Here is a 20,815-nt window from a genome sequence, read left to right as displayed (position 1 = left end):
AAAAGTAGAAAAGTAACTGGCATGATCAAACCTAAGGAAGCAAATGAGTTCAAGTTCAAACATTGTTATGGGGGGAGTTGGACAAATTACCAGCCCAGCCCTAAGAACCATCAATCTAGGAAGGATGTGAAGCCTCTGGGACTAATCTACACAAGGAAAAGACCATTGAACAAGAATGCAAGCAAAGCTTCCAAAATACATTACAAAACTGCTAATTAATGTACCTATATGCCAGAAGTGATCCTTGACATTTCTTCTTCTGACTTCCTACTTCAATGGAGGCTGCAGAATTTTCACTAAATAATTCCTGTTTGAATTAGAGCCAATTTAAAGATTTCTCAGGGAGTTGAAGTGATTGCAATTATTGGTTGGTGTTCCTTTATAAATCAGTATTGCCAGGTTCACATGTATTCCTTATTTTAAGGTGAATTTGCAAAATTTCAGTTTTCCGTCTATGATATCTTTATGTCTCTTGGTTAACTGACAGATCACTTTAATTGTCCTATCAACTTTTTATTCCCCATGCAAGTAACAAACCATCCCTTAACCCCTGCTGAATAAATTAGGCATTTTATATTCAGAAAGGTCTCCCAGCACTTCTACTACCCTCATGTCTCTTTCCAGCATTGTAGACTACAGAACTGAGCACACTATTTTTGAAATATCTGTGTGAGATCTCTGGCCCTCCTCTCTTCTCCTTAGTGCACTTGTTTATGTACTCATGGATTGCAGTCAGCTTTTTGGCCAAACAACAGCTCAGAGCATGTGCTCAGTTGAAAACCAACCACCACTCCCCAAGCCTGTTTCAAAGTCACTGCTTCTCATGACAAAGTGCTCCTGTCTCTAAGCGACTCTAAGGAGTCACTCTTTGCTCTTGCACTTTTAAGTTTGTAAAAAGTTTTATAGCAACTGAAACACATTGTTTACTTGTGACAATATTACATGTGATCTCTCTTATTGTGTATTAATGACCTATGGGATGAGAACATTTATTTAGGATGTATCTGTTAATTTTTACCATCTTGATATCTTTCTCCACTGATAAAAACATTACAGTGGGGCTGACACCAGTCCATTTTAAGGTCTACTGGAAAGACCTCTATTCAATAAGCCAATTTTAGATCCGCTGGCATGGATTTATTGTATCTTATTCAGGACACCATGAATTCCTTGCAGACCTTGTGATGGAAAACCTCATGATCCTTTGTAAACATTATCCAGCCACCCAAATATCTACTCCTTGAGAGCCAGCTTGACAAGATTTTCTACCGATGACCCCAAAATTGCCTGTCAGTGTTTAGAAGGCATTTGGATGATGCCTTTAACAACACACCGCAATTTTCGGTCAGCTCTGAAGAGATCAGGCAGTTGGGCCAGATGATAGTTGTAAGTCCCTTCCAACTGAAGTAGTCTATTCCGTTTCTGTGACATCCTAAATCTGAATTTTGTCACTATTATTCACCAAAAACACACATGAGAAAGAACAGCTGAACAAGGTACAACACATAACATTTTAGAACTGTAATACTGACACAAAACAAGAGTCAGAATTTATTTTAAAATGGTTTGAACACTAAAAACCCACACGCACTTTGACCTGAACTTTTTAACATTATAATCTAAGGTCTTTATACTTACTCTGTCTTTATACTATGGCACACAAACACACCTGTATTACAGATGTCTTCCTTGAATACATCTATGTATTCCTTGAATACATCTAAAAACAGGAAAACAAATTGTAAAAATCCACCCCAACCCATTTTAAATGTATAAGTCTTAATCCCATATTTAAGATAATACCATAATCTGTTGTATAAGATAGGCATCACAGTTTTAAAAATATATGGTATGCTGAATTTTTTTTTTCTAAGTTGTTTCCCCAGCTCTCTTGCAGGGAGAAAAGCATCCATGGGTTGTGGCTTCTCCCCATAAAAAAGCCCTAAGTACGTTCCTCATACAAGGGGCCTGTCGTCAAATCTGTCCTCACTCAGCTTCGCCAAAAGAAGCATTTCTAAATTAGCAAATGCTTCTTCATAAGGAGCAGTAAAAGGAAGGTTCAGCAAAACAATTTTTTGACTTTTAAATCCAAGAGCCATGAGTCTTTTGCAGGGGAAAAAATAGTCCCATCATCTTGTGCAGCACTGTCACTACTTCAGTGTAAGGTGGTTTCTTTAAATACTTCACCCTGGTACTGCCTGTGACGTTCAAGTTGATACCTTCATTGGGATCTAATGCAGTTCTGATGAATCCTGCTCAGTGACAGGTTTATACAGGTCATGCTCAGAAGCTACCTTGGCTAGTGAAAGTGATTCATTTTCTGATAAGAAGCTAATTATAAAGGTTTGAAATTCGCAATTGCTCAGCAGAAGGGCAACAGTGCTTCCTTTAAACAAAGTCATGCACACTGTGTTAGTAAATGTATTTATAACAGTAATTCTTTCTCCATGTATAGACCCTAGTCTGCCTATTCAAAGTAAAATGCTCTCATTGTGAACCACAATCTTATTCTCTCCTGGAATAACTGTCCATCCATCACTAAATAACTGTGCATCAAAAGTGTTCTTTAGTACCAAGTTTCAAGAAGGAAATTTTTTGTCTTCTTTTCTTGGGAAAAAAAAAAAAAAAAAAAAAAAAAAAAAAAAAAAAAAGAGCCAGGCAAATTTATTCTATTTATTCACTTGCATAAACAAATAACGATACCACTAGAGAGTCCTCATCACAGCAGTGTTACACGTATGAAGCACACTAATAGGACAAATTTGTCCCAGTACATTATTGCAATGGAGAGATTGACAGTTTGCTATGGGAGGGTCCCCGGACTACTGGGAAGATGGACAGAGCAGAAATATGAGAAGGAAGCAGAAATAAATACTCCCTCTTGTTCCCTCAGGCAAGTTTTCTCTTCTCTACAACCACCTGAGTGCTTGGGCTCCTTACACCACTGCAAAACTCCAGGCCTGCAGCAGTGCCAGGTCACAAGCATGGCTGCTGCTCTTTCCATCACCCTGCACTTCCATCCTGTTGTCTTGATGTCCATCACAACCACTTCTTCCCTCCTTCTCCAACTTGTTTTTCTTTCACATCAAATTTTCAGCCCAGTTCACAGCTGCAGCCACTGCAACGTTTCTACACACAGGACAGAGTGATGCAGAGGCAGCAGGAAATAGCTGGGAATGTCCCTGCATCCCCTGTTTCAGCTCTACCAAGTCACACTGCAGCACCTTCAGTGTCTGTGACAAGCAATCATGCCGCAGAATAAGAAACATTTTCAAATCAGGGCTGCACTCACATGTTCTTTTGTATGTACTAAAAATCTCCACTGCTTCATCCTCTGAGAAAGCAATCTGAAAACAAGTGTCAGCTTAATGTATGCTAGAATGTGCTTAAGAAGCTGCAAAACGAGTAACACTGAAAACTCAAACAAAAATGCGCATGTGACTAAACAAACACACTAGAAAATTTTTCTAGAACTCTATTACAACTTGTTGAAGTATTGAAAAAAAATAGAAGAAGAAAGAGACCAACAGGAGGGTGTAGTGGAAGGGCACACCGGGGACATTGATTTATTCACAGTGTGACAGACAGTGTCCAGCTCCTCTCCGATGGCAGGCTGCTCGACGTCAAACCCAGAGAACACTTTGCATTTGTCTGACTTTTATCAGTTGACACTCTCTTGGCCTGTATTGTACACCAGTTTCTCAAGGGAAAAAGAAGAGCTAAGATAAGTATTGCCCTAGTGCCCCCCGCTTTTTGAACACAGATACTTGTCCACAAGACGTACAGAGGTGTCCAAAACCTCAAGTGAATGTGGCAGGCACTGAAGACTGGGAGCTATTCTTATCTCACTGTCCTCAATAAACACAATGGCCAAGCACGTCCCTTACAGCCTCATACAGCTGTCAGCAGCTAAATGCTTTGTAGCCTCCAAATGGGCCAGCCCTACAGTGACAGACTGAGTAACAGAAAGATTACAGGTTGTGTAACTCCATTACAGTATGGAGGTGCTTTGCAATCAGTCAATGTTTCTTTTCACTCCTGCAGGGAAAAATCCCAGTCCAAGATTTTAATGCTCTTTTGCTGTGAGGCAAATAATTTCTCAGCTCTCCATTCCCTCTGGCCCCTGTGTTTATAGCTCCACACTCTTTCAGGTCCAGCTTACTTTGTCTCCTATTGTTTTCCCAAATGCTTTAGAAACTTTTGATTCTGAAGAGGAGCTTTGAATGTGCTATCATAGCAACTCCTAGGAAAGCACTTCAGAAATAGTTCTGCAGTTTTAGGAAATCAATGTACTGCAAGCTTTAGTTACTTTATTGAAATACAGTGAATCGTTACAATCAAGTCCTCTGTTCTTTACAGCAGGGAAGGATCAAGCCCTTATTCTGTTTACAATGCTTATTTAACCAATCAAATCAAGATTGGTTAGAGAAAGACAGAAGACCTAATAAAAACTAAAGTATGTTGTGATTATCCACCATTTATCTTAATTTAAATAGTTTGTTCTCAAAAGGTAAACACTTTTTTGAGGTCTGGAAAAAAAATAAACAGCTCTTCTACAGAGTTGGTATAGCCTATATATAATATATATAGGTGGGTAATGCAATAGGTAAGTAGATAGGTAAATATAATAGATAAGGAATTTAAAAGCCCATTAATTTTTAGCCTCAACTTTTCTACAGGCTCGCTTTGTGCCCTGGATACATCATCTTCCTTCTGAATGTTCCTGTCTTTTTAAGGGGAGTAAGCAAAAAAAGCTTTTCCTTTTCCAAAGCAATTTATGAATGAAGTGAGTAGCTCTTTGATCAGATTCAGCTTTCTAAGTTGTCCACAGGGGACTAATGATGACAGTTCTTCATGACTGTATCAACTTTGAATTTGCATTTGACTCATACACATTTAAAACTCCCACATCCTCAGCCAGAGACTGCAAAAAAATACTGAAAATGAGATGAGCATTATAACTGGTTTCACAAAGAACAAGTCCTAGTGGCACGGGTAAGGATCATTTTGTAATAAGGCATTTCCACCCTGTTCCAATGACTTTTCAACATCTCTTCTTATAGTTACAGGCCCTGGAAGTCCTCAGTGTTAATACATGAAGGGTCAGGACTCTTGAGTTCTAGACAGGAAAAGGTAGGACATGACAAAACAGGCACAGTCAGATGATAGCCCTCAGCTGCGCTGTGCAGTAGCACTGCCCACTGACTAAGCAACATCTGAACCTGTCCCTACTATTTATTTAGTTGAAGATGAGGTGCAAATGATGGCAGAAGAAAATCAAAGGACAGAATAAACTGAAAGCTATAAATGGGGCTGTCTATGTTGTCCAAAAACTCCCCTGACAGAGTGGGACAGACATAGCCATAGTTTTCCAGAGTTGTTGCCAGCTGGCCACTGTGAGACACGTGGGTGTGGGGAGCTAGTCACCCAGGCAGAGTGACAGAGGAGCAGCTCCTGCTCTCATCGGTGGACAGACACTGCCAGGGAGTGACCTCAAGCACAAGCCAAGGTCAGGTGTTTGAGCATGACACTGCAGGAAAGTGCTCCTCTCTGTGAATGGCCTATGGAGCCCTACAGAGAAGGATTTGGAGGCACTGGTGGATGAACAGATAGACATGACCCATTAATGTGTACTTTTAGCCCAGAAACCAACCACACCCTGAGCTGCATCAGAAGTGTGGCCAGCAGGTCAAGGGAGGTGATTTTCTCACTACTCTGCTCCCTTGAGTTCCTCACCTGGATGCAGTGTCCTGTTCTTTGGTCCCCTGCACCGGAGAGACATTGGGCATTGTTAGACTGGATGAGGAGGGACCATGAAAACGGTCAGAGGGCTGGAGCACCTCTCCTCTGCAGACAGGCTGAGAGAGTTGGGGTTGTTCAGCCTGGAGAAGAGAAAGCTCCAAGGAGACACTACTGTGTAAGTTTCAATACTGAAAGTTTCAATACATTAAAAACACAGACTTTTTACCAAGGCCTGCAGTGCAAGATGAAGGGCAACAGTTTATAGAGAGCGAGGGCAGGTTTAGATTAGATGTAAAGGAGAAATTCTTCCCTGTGAGGGTGGTGAGGCACTGGCATGGGTTGCCCAGAGAAACTGTGGATGCCCCACACTGGAAGTGCTCCAGGCCAGGTTGGATGTGACTTAGAACAACCTGACCTAGTGAAAGGTGTCCCTGCCCATGGCAGGGGGTTGGAAGTAGAGATCTTTAAGGTCCCTTATCCATGATACTATGATACAGATATAGAGTTGGCAGCAGCATATGAATTTCAGACTCAGATCCTCAATCTTCAAAACAAAATCTGTGGGAAAGGCTTTTTCACCAAAATTACAGCTTTTACAAATAAAATAATTTATTTCAGCTTTTCAGGCTGAAAATTGCATGTTCCAATCTGAAAATGGCAACACTTGATGATGATGTTGCCTCAGGAACTTGTCACTGTGTTACTCGCCTTCTATTTTCTTTTATGCACTTTAGATGTGGCTACATTGCACTTTCAAAAGTATGAGGTCCTCCTGTCCTCTTGAAAATCCCTGCTTGTAGCAAGACCAGAAATTTATCCACAGAAGAGAACCAAAATGTAAGTTCCCATAACTGCAATCCCTATATAGTATTTTAGTGTAACTTCCAAATAACTATATGTTTGGTTTGTGTTTGGGGTTTGTTTGTTTGTTTGTTTTTCCTAATGCAGTGTAAAAAAATTCAACACAACTGCTACTTTCAAAGTTGCAACAGCAGCAACTTCAACAAGTTAGGAAGTAACAAAATATATTTTCACTTTGGACAGTAAAAACTAGATAAAACCAATACATCTGGGCGTGTCTTTTTTTGTAGCAACCCCCAAATGGAAAATGAACAAACCAGATGCTAGGCCTTTTCTGTTGTCCAGCAGGAAACCACCTTCAAAAAACAAGTCTTCCATTTCTAACTGAGAACAAAGTAAGGGAAGACAATCTTGCTAAATCAAGGTTGTCACATCATTAAAAAAAAAAAAAAAAAAAAAAAAAAAAAAAAAAGAATTAGAGCAGGAAGAGACAACTAAGAACAAAATAACTACGCAGGATTAAATGGAAAAGATCTGGAATGAGATCTTGGTCTATCACAAGAGACAGAGGGAGATCTGCAAATCAAATGTACCTCACAACCTCTGCTGTAACGCTGAGTTTTAGAAGTTCCAGAGTGTTGGATGGGAGAGAAAGGACTACACTGCCTGAGTACATGGATCTGCTGGCTTGGCTACAAAGATCCTCTGGCTCTGTCTCCTGACACCACGGCTACAACATTTAAGATCCCTCACACCGAGTGATGTGCAAGGGAGTACAAACTTCTGCAGCCAGCAGTCTTGCGGGCAACAAAAAAATTAAGGAAGATTTACAATGCCCTTGAGTAAGTAAAGCTAAATAATATGTCTCAATTGAGGGATGTTGCTTTCAATATAAATCCCCCCCACCCCTGGCCCTGGTTCAGCAAGACTCAGCAGAACTCCTGCCAACACCAAGCTGCTGCTTCCCCGGCAGAGCACGCGTCCTCCGAGGCCGCCTGCTCAGCTGCTTCCCGGCGCCAAAAACGGGGACCATGTGAGCTCCTTGGCAATGCCCTCCCCAGGGATCTCCCACGCACATCCCTGCAGCAGCTGGAGCAGCACACTGAGTGCTGGAGATCACAAACCTGCAGAGATCACCGGCTGCACAGCATCTGCTCAGGTCATCCGCCTGAGATGTGGGGCATTGTACACAGCCCTGCTGTGGAGCGGAGGGGTGACACCACGTGTTGTCAAGTTAAGAAAATATTCTCCCTTCCACACTCCCTGCCTAGCTGAGCTGCCTGACGTAGGAACCATATCAAGCTCTTTATCTAATCAACAGAATGAGAGGCATATCCACAATCTAACTATTTAGGTAGCTCAAGGTAACGAAGCTCTCAATTTAGACTTCTTAATTAGGTAAATACAGTGATGTCAGTTCTATTTTGTCAATAAAGGGAGGCAAGCCTATCACTGGTGCCAGCTGATAAGAGCTTCTCTTTGGCTGATGTAGGATAATTTGTACATTTTACACTAACAAATAATATTCATTGCACGGTTTTTTCGACAATTCTTTGATTTTTGGCTGCATAAATTACTAGAAAATGATGTCATTCTTGTAAGGGCCTGTAATTCTAATGATCAAGAATTGATGCAAATCTTTCAGGTCTAAGTCCTCAAATACAGGTACGAGCTGTTAACCAGGGCACACTGGAATCACTAAAAATAAATGCAAAGATGATCCAGCAAAAATACTTTGTTTGAAACAGCAATCTCATTTTCTAAAAGATGGCACTTTTTTGGATCATCTCTGAGCTTTTAAAAACTTGATGAACAGCTACTATTAGTTCTCTGGAACTTCAGATAATCTGCTTTGTGAGCTTTTTTTTTTTTTTAAATGTCTTTAAATCCACTTCCTCAAGGCTTTTGTGAGGTAGGAGTAGGAGGTTTAATTATTTGCTAGCAGTTTAATTTCTGTGCACAATAGGAAGAGCATGATGCTACAATCCCACCATGAAAGGAAATCCTGTAAAGGTTAGCATGTGTTCCAAAATCGAAGCTAGCAGTCACCGAATCATTCAGCATATCTCATGCTGACACAGAAGTCTCTGCCAGGGGAGAAAGTGACCATGTATGCTATCTTGAAGAAATCTATAATCTTCTTTACTCTGCAATAAAACTCATTCTGTCTTCTTCCCAAATGAACATAAGACAATGTTCATGGGCAATCCTGAAGCCTTCCCTTCCTCTGCCATATATATGCTGAAAGCATAGCAGCAGCGGTCCAAATAACACCTCAGTGCCATGGGGAGCACTCTTAAGGGGAGAAACTTCCAATTCTTAGCCAAACCAAGGCTTCACAGCTGAAGTTGCCAATAAGAACACTGTTGGAATAGTTTAAGGTCCTTTTCTGATTCACTTAGCCACATTAAGTAACATCTAACATCACAAGTGATTTCAGTGAAACCAATGGGCACTATGCACAGCAAAGGAGAAGCAACTGGGAAACTTGAGGCTACATTTTATTACAGTGATCCTTTGCTATCAGGCAACAATCTGGTGTGTTCAATTTAAACTCACTCACTCTGTTGGTGAAGCTGCTACTTTTTCTCTCACAAATCACAGAACTTTTTAATTCATCAAATCTGTTTTCACATCAGTAGCTTCTTACAGTGAGTCTCACTGGACTTGCAAGCATTAATTCCATGACAATTTTGAGAGGCACAGCCCCTTTTTCTATCAAATTTACAAAATAAAAGAGCAAGTAATATACCTGACATCAGTCACTAAGCAGGCAGTAAACTGTGTAGGAGAAATCTCTTCTGCTCAGACATTTGCTTCTGGACTCTGATCACTATCATCACTATTAGGCCAAAGTCACTGCTAAAATACTCCCAGGGATAACTAATCTGTATTAAATAAGCAAAAATGAGAAAATTTATCCCTTTATTGACAGAGTTTAAGACTTGCAAATTGTTTCTAAGGGGCAGCAAAAGACCACATTCCTCAGGGAGGACTAAAACTACTTTTTGCAGTTAAGATCCACCAAAGAAAAAAGATATTTCTAAGTGCTTAGCTGCCACTAAGATCTCCGCAGAAGCAAAAGGCTTTCATGCTTTTAAACCAGGGCATTAAATAAAAAAATTACAAAAAACTGGCAGTCCCCAAAAGATGAACAGACGTCACACTCCTCCGGTATTTTGTATCTTGGGAACATGCTTGATTAAAGAATTAAATTCCTCCTAGGTAAGCAAGATTTAGTTGGCTTTAAATCAAGGTTCAGTTATAATGTCTGTTACAATACAATTCTTATTAATGATAGTTCTAATTGCAGTATTCACTATCCTCTTCCAAACCCAGCTAGACAGTCTCCTGGAGACAAAGAATTTTGATTAAATGCTTTACGTAGTTCAATTTTCCTCTCAGCTACACATGCAGAGCTCCCACTTGAAGTGGTACAGATGTTTCTGCAAGTGGGACCAGAGAAACAGCAACCTCCTGTACTCATCTGGCCCAAAGTGCTTGCACAAGGCTGATGTTCATCCAGTCATGCTCACAGACACACAAATGACACTCTGTAAAGTTATTCTGAATTCATGTTAGTCTTTTTGAGAGTATGTCAGTATAGACAAACCTCTGGGTATTACTTTGTACACTTAAGGCTGGCTTGATTTGGATCCAAGAAAAATAGGCAGATCTTCTTGGCAAGGATTATTTCAAGGGAATTGCATTACATTTCTATTGTGTTAAATGGAAAATAGTGTTTTTAATCATGATAAATCAAGCATATTCTATGAATTACTGCTCATCTATATCTATGCAGTATGCTTTTGTTATATAAAGAGCTTTCAGCTTCACAGACATAACCATAATTCTAACACTACACCGCTGCCAAAGCTAAAGAAACAATATAAAGTAATTCTGGCAATCTATGGGAGACGATGATACGAATTTGTCCTCAGACCACTAGGAAAAGAACAATTAATCATTTGTTCTGCTTTAAATAAAAGCCTGCTTATTAAAACAGAATGAATTTCTACAGTTCAACTGAAATAAATTGAGTACTATTCATTTACTTCAATGTGGAATTTCACTTTAAGCATTAAAAAAATAATAAAACATCAACTTCTCATTATTGAAATATTGAAGTAGAGAGGGAGGTGCTGGGCTCTTCTCTGTAGGATCCAGGACCTGTGGGAATGGTTCCAAGCTGCTCCAGGGGAGGTTTAGACTGAACATTAGGCAGCATTTCTTCACTGAGTGGGGGGCCCAACTCAGAGAGGTGGATGATCCCCCAAATCTGTCAGTGGATAAGAGGCATTTGGACAATGACCTTCACAACATACTTTACCTTTCGGTCAGCCCTGATGTAGTCAGATTGGAAGAGGTGATCATTTTAGATCACTTCCAACTAAAATATTGTATTCCATTGGCAATCTGTTTAGTGTAATTTTGGGTCATAGTCCTAGCCTAAAAAGTCTATGAAAAATTTTCTGAAAGAAGTACAGTTTAATAAATAATTAATCATTTACTGTGTCTTTATAGTCTCACTCAAGTCAGTTCCAGCACACTAGAAACACTGGTTATCATCAGTTCCTTAAGAAGAGTAATTGTACTATAATCAGAGTTTTACAGGTGGCCAAGGAGAAAGATGAAGAGGTTAAGAATCCAGCTCTGCCACAAGCTACATGGGACAACACAAGAGAATGTCAACTCTCAAAAATTTGGGAAAAAATGCTGCCCTCTCATTATCATAAGCAGATTTAGATTAGTACACACCAAGCTGGTGTGAAGGCATACCATCATCCAACAGGAGGGCCAGGAATGAGTTCAGCTTCCTGGAGTGCAGGTTTTACCTCACAGTCTCCAGACAGAGCATATCCCTCCTCAGCGAAGGCTTTGTTGAGGGGCATTTCTAACTGAAAGTCACGTTTTGTATCATCTTCATAAATCTTTAAAAATTCTACACTGCTAAATCCCATTGCCAGAGTCAACAGATTAAAATCACAGGAAACAAAACTGCAGAAAATTCCTTAATTCCTTATATGCACTCTAGGATTAATTAGTTTGCTTGTACTACTGTCAGTAGTCCAATGTAACCCGAAGACCCAATCAAGATTAGGTCACCATTACAACAGGCATGAAGTAGGAGGCAGCTCATATCTCAAACTGCCTGCAATCTCTCTACAGGAGGCAGACAAAGTACAACTATCATTTTGCAGATGGAAAACAGAAGGAGTAAGCAGATTGCCAAAGGCTTTGAGAAGCTTGCTCAAGGAAATCTGTGACAAAAAGTATGACATAAACCAGTGCTGCTGTAAATGCATTTCAGTGCCAGTGCTCTGCCTTATCTATTAAACCCGTTGCAGTAATATTGTGTCAGGTAACTTCGGAGACTCAACATGGATGCTGGATGCTAAGAAGAAATTATTATATTCATTAACAAAGATAAGCCTACAGGAATCTGACCACATTTTTTCATCATATACTAAGACTGGGATTTGGTTTCATGTTCTATAACAGTCCCCCTATCTAATCTTATGCAATTATCTTGACATCTATTTGTGCACTTAAATCAGGGCGTGCAAAGCTGAAAACTTAGCAGGTGATTTGCAAGACCAAAGTTAGGTACTAAGGTGTCTCATGAAAGGGCAATTAGGTACTTCTGAAGGGAAATCCAAACATCCTGCTCTAATTGTAAAGCAGCAGAGAATTACTCCTAAGGAGGAAAAAATAATAAAAACAATCTCCTTAAACTAAAAAGTCCTTTCTAAATTGCTCCCTAGTGAGATTGCACCTTAAGTCCTGCTGCCACTGGAACTTAGGTCTGTTCCTTAAGGCACCACAATGCTTTTGGGAATCAGAGCACACTGTACCCTGAGATTATGCATCGAGTTGATCAAGGAGAGAAAGAGGAAAAGCTGCCACATGTAACAGCCTAATAGCTGGAGTGCTGACAGCAGAAGTGTAAAACTCAATCACAGTTCTCCTTCCTTGAGGAGATTCCAGTTCTCACTTCCCACTCCTCCAGAACATGTAGGGTTGTCAGACTAGAAACTACCCTGCTGAATCTCTACCTTGGTGATGATTCATAAAATCCTGGAGGACAAGTAGACAGAACTCTAAAGCCCTGCCAAACATCTGGGGTCCCAGCCTTTGGTCCTCTCTGGACTTTTCCTACATGGACCACCAGGACAAGTCATACAGACAGCTTACTCCTAAAAATTGGAGGTCGCCTTTTACTCCTGCAGTGCCAGCAGTCCCTTCCAGTCCATGCTCTCTGCCACCACTCCCCATCACATGGTAAATGCATGCCTACGAGAGCAAAGGCAAGAGGGGAAATAAGAAACTAGAGAGCCCACAGCTCACTCCTCACTGGAGTCTCCCTAAAGATTCATAACTTGCTCTGGCAGCGAGAACCCATTTTATCCTTTTCTCTCCTTCAAGACAGGAATAATTAGTGGGCAGGAAATGTTTTTTCTATGCATGCACAAAAAACTAGCCCTTCAGGACCAACCATGCTTGTGCCAAGGAGCTGTATCACCACAGTGTGTGTTGATACGAGAGCAGAAGCCACTGCAAAAAGTTACATGGCCTGCTCAGCTGGCACTGCCACATGGGAAAACCATAGGATTAAAAAAAGGTATTGAATTAATCCCCAAGGACAGGGATTGCCCTACAACTCCTTCCATATTCCTGCATGAGTGCATGCACCAAATACTCATCTTCTTGCCTGCTTCTTTCCTTGTCCATGGCTCTTGCACTCTTCACTGCCCAGTGTCTCAAGCTAAACTGGAGGGAGTGGGAAATTTCAGCTTTCTTCTCCCCAGGAATGCAATGGTTTCAGTTCAGGATGTGGCAGTTAGAGTTATTACCCTCTCCTATTGCAAGAGCTGGCTGGGGATAGGTTTGCCCTGCCTGAAACAACTGTTCAGTTACCACACATCCAGCAGGCTCCCACAGGCCGTGTTTTTGGCTCTCTGCTCTGCTTGATCCTGGATTCAGAGCTGTGCTCCAAACACTCCAGTGAGGTCAGGCTTTTCTAGGGATCCAAACAATCTCTGGATCTTGATGGAGTCCAGTCAGTGCATGGTTCCTTCGCCCCCCATAACACAACACCTGACAGGTATCTGTGCCCAGCTCCAGAGTGCCATATAGCCTGAATATAGAGATAACTTGAGAGCTATATATTCTGTACAATATCAAGCAGCTCTGAAAAGCAACATTTTTGGATCATTTCCTTGCACCTAGGTGTTTTAGTTTTTCCTAACTCCCATTTTAGGTGCCAAGGCAGAGGTTCTGGAGTTCTCTGCAGACTTCCCTATAACTTAGCTACCCAGTTTCTAAAACAGGACTCAGAGGAGTGTGGTGAGGATAAGTATTAAGTACATTGAGGCCCAACAAGATCACATAAACAAGACAGAGATCATTTCAAGATAAATACCAGGCACATCCAGAATCTCATCAGTACAAAAAGAAACTGTACTGGATCCAGATTAAAATCATTTTAAACTAAAACTCAACACTTACATGTCATTTTACCTACATGCTTTATAGATCACTGGAAGGAAACACTTCATCCACTAACCATGGGCTCAATTTAAAAACATCACCACCAAAGACTGCTGGCACCAGCAGTGGAACTGAGGTGATGAGCTTCCCCTGATATCTGTTCTAATCTGGGAGTCAAGAGAGGTTGCATAGCACCAGTAGCAAGATCTGTGGAGAAAGCACAGTTTATGCTAGAGATTGATTTAATAAGTTTATAAAATAAAGTCTTTTGTGTCAAAGATAACTCACAACAGCCTCATCTAAGACACTATCTAATATCAATAGGAGTATGCAGCATCTTGTTATCTTTTCACATTTACCATTCACACTCTCTGAAGTTATCCAGAAAAAATGCGCTTTGTGGGAGCCACCAGGCTAAAATTCTTTTGCCTATTTCAGTCCTGACATTTAAATTTATCTTGAACTAACTAGGGGTGGGAGGTGACAATTTTATTTCATGAAACCTTCTGAGGTTTGGACAGGAAGAGAAACATATCTTTCAGCATCTTCACAAAAATTATTTCAAAACATCTATTTTCATACCTAAGTTACAGAGAAATGACTGTAAGAGCAGAGACTGGAATGGGAGATCCATGTGCTTAACATCTTCTAATTCAAACTAGAAATTCTCATTAGCCCAAACTACTTTGAATATATAAATGTATATATGGGAGCTTAAACCCAGACAACCTCCACACTGAGCCAGTGCACTAACTCCCATATAGCTTTCTGAATGGTGGTATTACTGAAATGATATAAAAATTCTATTGAAAATACAAACAGTTTTACTTCATTAGTTATATTTATTGGAAAATGTTCCCATCTTGCTCCTGTTGTAAGACACAAGTACAAAGCTGAAGGAAAGCAACAGTTACCAGAGAGAACTTTCCTATCATCCTGAACACTAGAGGAAAACATTACCTCACTATCAGAAGCTTCAGTACCCACATAACCTGCATATTAGCTTCTTAAGGAAAATATCTCATAAAATGGCAGCTCTTGAAGTGAACTTCCCAGTTGGAGATGCAGACTGCAGAGATTTTTGCATCCTTTTGACAACTTACATAACTACACAAAGCATAACACCATAAACTGATTTAAAGAACATTTTCTTCTTCAGCATAAGCAGCTCCATTAACCACCTCACCACTTAAGATTAACAAAGTCCATAAAGCAGGTGTTTAAACAGACCTTGCATTGATATCTTCAATCTGGAATGAATTTTACTGCCAATACATGACACATGCTTTTAAGATATATATAATCATTAATTGTCTGTGTCAAGAACAGAGGCTGTAAAAATATGAACCCAGCATTTTGACTGTTTCACACTCAATTTCATAAGCTAATAAAATGGCTTAATGAATCAGGTCTGCAGCTTCTGCAAAGCTCTCACCACTGAACACTACCCATGGCAAATCTGCCAGCAGGCACATCTAGCTACTGTAGGCTGAACAGCTCAGCTGCAACTGAAATAGGCAGGAAACCCATGCAAACATTATCCAATGGATTATGAGTGTCAGAACAAAACAAAAAATACAACAGACATCTGAAATGGGAAATCACTCTGGAATGTGAAGCAGTTGGTATCAAGAGAACATCCAGAACATGCCTTACCTGTGTAGTGCACCACACACGTCTGACCCTTCTTTGGAAACGTCCGTCCTGTTAAAATTATAAAAGGTTATTATTTTATTTTCTCGGATTGACCTGGCTATGCAAGTTTATCTTTTAAGAGGAAAATGCTGACCTGAGATCTGGTGTTAGCCATTTGGTTACTTTAGGATAACTGAGACATTCACATGGCGGCTGTAGATATAAGTGGCTCCCTGTACAACTTGGAGCACAAGTCTTACGAGGAACTCCCCCAGCTCCGGGGGAGTTTGGCCTGGAGAAAAGGAGGCTCAGGGGGGACCTTATTTGCTCTCTACAACTCCCTGACAGGAGGCTGTAGTGAAGAAAGGATCAGTCTCTTCTCCCAGAGAACAAGTGGAGGGGAAAAGTGAGGGGAAATGCCTTCAAGTTGCACTGGGTTAGGTTTATATTGGATATTAGGAAACATTTCTTCACAGAAAAGGTTATAAAAAAGCGTTGGGTTGTAAAACACTGACTGCCCAAGCAAGTGGTGGAGTCACAATCCTATCACAAGTGTTCAGAAAACATGTGCATATGGCATCTGAAGATGTGGTTTCATGGTGAGCATGGTGGTGGTGCTGGGTTGACAGCTGGACTTGATGATCTTAGAATTCTCTTCCAACCTTGACAACTCCATGATTCTATGACTATGTGTTACCAAATCACTAATATGCAGGACAGAAATGGGATGGTTTAGGGTAAAAGGTCCCAGCTTGGCTGCTATTTAGCCCTTAGACCAAGTAATACTTTTCTTAGATAACTCTCCCTATGTATGTGTGCACTACATATGCATTTACATTCTGTAAATGCAAAAGGACAGGCAAAACTTAATGGACTATAACTTTTAATAATTCTAGAATGTTTTTGCTATATTTTTTCAAATAAAGTCTCAGTCTGACATTGTAAGAAAATCCATTTGTATTCACATCTCTAATGCCTTTCACTCAGGAAAGTTCTGTGAGGGCATCTTTAATTAGCAGGGATGGGTTTTACAGACAAATTTGCACAGACAAAAGCAGTTTAATTTTGTAGCATCAGGCAACAGTAAAAGCAGTAGTACTGAGTTCTTTTAAAAGCCTGGTAGCTCCTCCTAAAATGTTCATACTGAAAGAAAAGAAAGCTTAAATTATTTGCTTGACACTGGAAAATGAAATGATCATTTCCATTTTACCTATTCTAGGTACTGCCAAAGGTACTAAAAGCTAAGGGATGAGTCTTAAGGCTCAGTTAGGTGCCAGTGGTGTATAAGAGATACTAACCTTGGTTTCCCAAGGCTGGCCAGGGGAGTGCCCAGGTTCAGAAGAACTTAAAAATATCAATGAGGTTGATTATTAAGGAACATCCTTGAGAGAAAGCTAAAAACTCAGGATTGAGTTAGGTTGCCCACTGAAGCAGTGGATGCCCCATCCCTGGAAATGTTCAAAGTCAGGCTGGATGGGGCTTGGAGCAAACTGGTCTAGTGGAGGATGTCCCTGTTCATGGCAGGGAGGTTGGAACAAGATGATCTTTAGGGTCCCTTCCAACCAAACCATTCTATGATTCTATGAAACAAAGGCTCATCTCTTAGTTAGTTTTCTGGCTCTTTGGTCAGAATTAATGTGATAACAAGTTCTGCACTACAGGGAACTTCAGAGGATATAAACCATCAGGTAACACACAAACTATGGCCTTAGGGCTGACATGCCATAGCAGAGGGCAGGCAATATGATGAACCAAGATTCACAACACAAAAATTGAGAAAGTGGTGCTTCCAAGTACCACGTGAACAGCCTTATCCATTGGCTTAGCTGGCTGGAATCTCCCTAGCTGCACGTTGCACAAAATGCAGTACAGTAGGTATCTAGTAAGGGCACCATGGTATGCTGAAGTGGGATTCATCTCTTTTAAATTCACAGCTATCTAAACCACAGGCAACTATCGTATGCCAGTCTCCTGGGCTTCTTCTATTGACAGCAAAGAATTAGCAGCGCTTTGAGAGAAAGCCAGCCTATCCAGAGAAAGGCAAGACAAATTATTCCCTGGAGATGGCCACAGAGAAAACCCAGAAGACTGCTTTAGACTAGCCAGCTAACCTGAGGAAAGTTATGTGAGATGAATCCTACCCCCAGTAAAGCAGGTATTATTAAAATTATTCATTATTATACAGAGATCTGAGAAAAGCCGTTTCAGACCTAATGGACACACACTCTGCTGTGTGAGTGTACCACCAGCAAAGCCAATGAAGCTACATAATTTCACATCAAAGCCAAATTAAAAGCAGAGATTTGCAAGACCACTGACTCACTGTGGCTTAAAACAGTGTTTAAAGTCAGCTGATTTTGATTAAGACTTGCAACCAAGAGAACTAATCCATATAACCTTATTTGGAATTGCATATTACTTACAATGACAGCCTTGATCTATTTAATAGATAGAAAATACTACTATGAGGTAGTTCCACCCTCCTTCCTACTCCCAACTCAGCACCATTACTTATGTGGGTTTATGTATTCTTCTTCTACATCTGTGCAACCAAGAGAAAAATTTGATCTCTAGAGCTAAACAGCACAGAGGGAGAAGCCAATTTAAAAGCATACACAAAGAAAGGAAAGATACTGGGCCAAGAAACTTAATCTGTGATCAACATGAACGAATTATTTATGATTGTCTATCAGCCAACGACGAATCTGGCCTATTATATAGCTACATACGTATGTTAGAAATTACATTCTCTCAAAAAAAAACCCAAACCACAAAAACCTTAAGGAATTATATTATAATGCCAAGGAAGAGCGCAACACCGCGAATTGGCTCTCGAAAGCCAAGCGTGCGCCAAGGAGAGGTGACTGCCACCCGGGCTGCACATCAGCCCTCGCCAGCATCCCACGCTGGACCGGGAAGCGGCGGTGCCTCGGCGGGGGATGCTGGCACGAACGGCCGGTGCCCCTGGCGAGGCCGGGCTCGCCACCGGGGAAAGTTTGGGCTCCCGCCGGGCGCCGGCGCTGACCCCGCGCTCGGGCTGTGCAGCTGTCAGCGGATACCACGGAAACCCCGGCCCCCTCGCCGCCCCTGCCGCCGCCGCGACCCCGGGCGGGCGCCCGGCCGCGCTCCGCCCCTCCCGCACCGGGGGCTGGCGGCCGCGGGGCTGCGTGCGGGGGCGGCCGTGCCTCCCCTCCGGCCCCGCCGCCTCCCCGCACCGCGCTCCCCGCTCCGCCGCCGGCGGGGACGCGGCTCCCTCGATCCCGGAGCCGCCGGGTGCCCGCGCCGCAGGGCTGCTCCCCTCACGGCCTCGTACCGTCTCCCGGAGAGATGGTCTCGATCTCCACCCCCATGGCGACGCCGGCTCGACTCAGCCCCGCTCCCCGGCGCGGCCGGACCCCCAGTGCGGGCAGTGCCCCTGGGCGGCCGCGGGCAGGGGCCGCCCCGGCTGCCCGTCAGCGCCCGCAGCCAATGCGGGGCCGGGGCGGGGAGCACGGGGAGGGGAGGGGAGGGGTCCGCCCGCCCCCGCGCCGGGCGCCCGGGGGCCGCGGGGACGAGGAGAGCCTTGCGGCGGGGGTATCCCTCGCCGGCATCGCCCCCTCACCCCACGGCCGTGCGGGGGATGCTGCTGCCATCCCCCGGGCAGGGCTCGCTTTAGCGACGGTGCCCGGCGGAGCGCTCCCTCTCCCGGGGGTCTCGCCGGCGTGTGCCCCCCGTGTGACCGTGCCCCGGTGCGGAGTCCGAGCGGCGGAGGGCTCAGGGCGTGTGCGGGAGCCGGGAGTACCGGTGCGGTACTGCTGCAGGCGCGCCGGGCAGGCAGGGAAACCAAGAGCCGCGCTTCAAGCCATCCAGACACCGGGACGCGGCTGAGTGCGAGTGGAGGGTCGGCATTTCCCGTTAGAAAGAGCCATGGAGGAAGGCATCCGTGCTCGCACATTAGTGTGCGCGCTGAAGGGAATGTCCCCCCGATTCTGCTGGTGAACGGCAGCATCAGGGCAGTGGCACCCACCGCTGATGACCCCACACAGCAGCAGCAGGGGCCGGTCTCCGGCAGGCTGGCAGTGACCTTGAGTTTCAGTGCAAAACAATTTATAAGTTCTTGTTCATATCCATGTTTTAAATTGGAAAATCTGTGTATGTATGGGGTTCCCATGATGTGAGATTACATATTCAACCTTGCTAAAACTACTTCTATGGAGTGCACCTGAAATAGACTATTTCCTCACACAGTTACTGTGTGTTTGAATCTCAGGCGTTCCCACTGCCTCTAAAGGAATAGTTCTGTTTGCAGTTCTGTGTTTTCTGAGTTAAAAATAAAAATGGAACTGCAACATCATCAGTTTTCCAACTGAAAGAGCTGTCTGTATCCATCTAATTCCAACCTTCACTTCTCTGGCATTGCTTTTTCAGGATTTTTATCTGTTACAAGCTGGGTTCTCCTGAGGAAAAGAAGATCTTCCACTATATGGGCAGTTGTCAGGATGACTGAACTGAGAAATTACTGTTCTGGTTCGTAACTGTGATAATGTGGCCCTTGCATGCGTGCTCTGAACCACACTGAGCATCTCCACACAGCTTTTCACATTACTCTGATCAGACTGTTCCTTCACCTGGGTGCTCGATTGTATCTGTCTTTCCTTGTGGGTCAGACACTCTGTAATACCAGGGCTGGCTAAAGTTCCCCAAAAATGGGCAAGTGAGGAAAATCATGAGCTCACAGAAGTTCAGAAGTAGTAATGAGGGCTTAACACGGATTCCTTTCACCTGCCTCCCATTCCAGTGAATTCTGCATCTGTAGGTAGTATGTACAGAATAAGCAGGCACTTACTGCAGTTTATCAGAGGAGGTCTGTAGCACTGCAAATTCTGAAAAGGGATTCTTTTCCATTGCCAGTCTCAGAGTGTCATTTGATTTCTGATCAGTAGAAAGATACTAAAAAAGCATTTGAGAAATAGGAAAATGCCAGGTAGGAGGTAAGTGGCACAGAAGCATTAAGAACACATGAACATTGCTAATTCCAGAGGTGCCTCTGAGTCATTATAGAGCAACAAGGACAGCACAAGAAAAGCTAAGCGCATAAGGGGAGTTAAAAAGGGAAATTCTAGGTACATGGTGTCCTATTAGGGCTCTTGACTTCACAAGAAAGGAC

The 20,815-nt window shown here is 42.6% G+C and overlaps 1 protein-coding gene across 1 annotated transcript in view; it reads right to left on the bottom strand.

The window, feature by feature from the left end:
- The window catches only part of FKBP1B (FKBP prolyl isomerase 1B), a 45,794-nt gene extending 26,677 nt beyond the window's left edge, over positions 1-19,117 (bottom strand). The window contains exons 1-2 of the mRNA XM_040060636.2: positions 18,983-19,117; positions 15,691-15,738 (exon numbers count right to left, since the gene is read on the bottom strand). Coding sequence (XP_039916570.1) covers positions 15,691-15,738; positions 18,983-19,019 — 85 coding nt within the window. The 5' untranslated portion in view covers positions 19,020-19,117. The remainder of the gene's footprint in view (positions 1-15,690; positions 15,739-18,982) is intronic.
- Positions 19,118-20,815: the final 1,698 nt, after the last annotated feature.

Source organism: Hirundo rustica, chromosome 3 (assembly GCF_015227805.2).
Source record: "Hirundo rustica isolate bHirRus1 chromosome 3, bHirRus1.pri.v3, whole genome shotgun sequence".
Lineage (NCBI taxonomy): Eukaryota > Metazoa > Chordata > Aves > Passeriformes > Hirundinidae > Hirundo > Hirundo rustica.
This window is presented reverse-complemented; position numbering and strand designations above follow the sequence as displayed.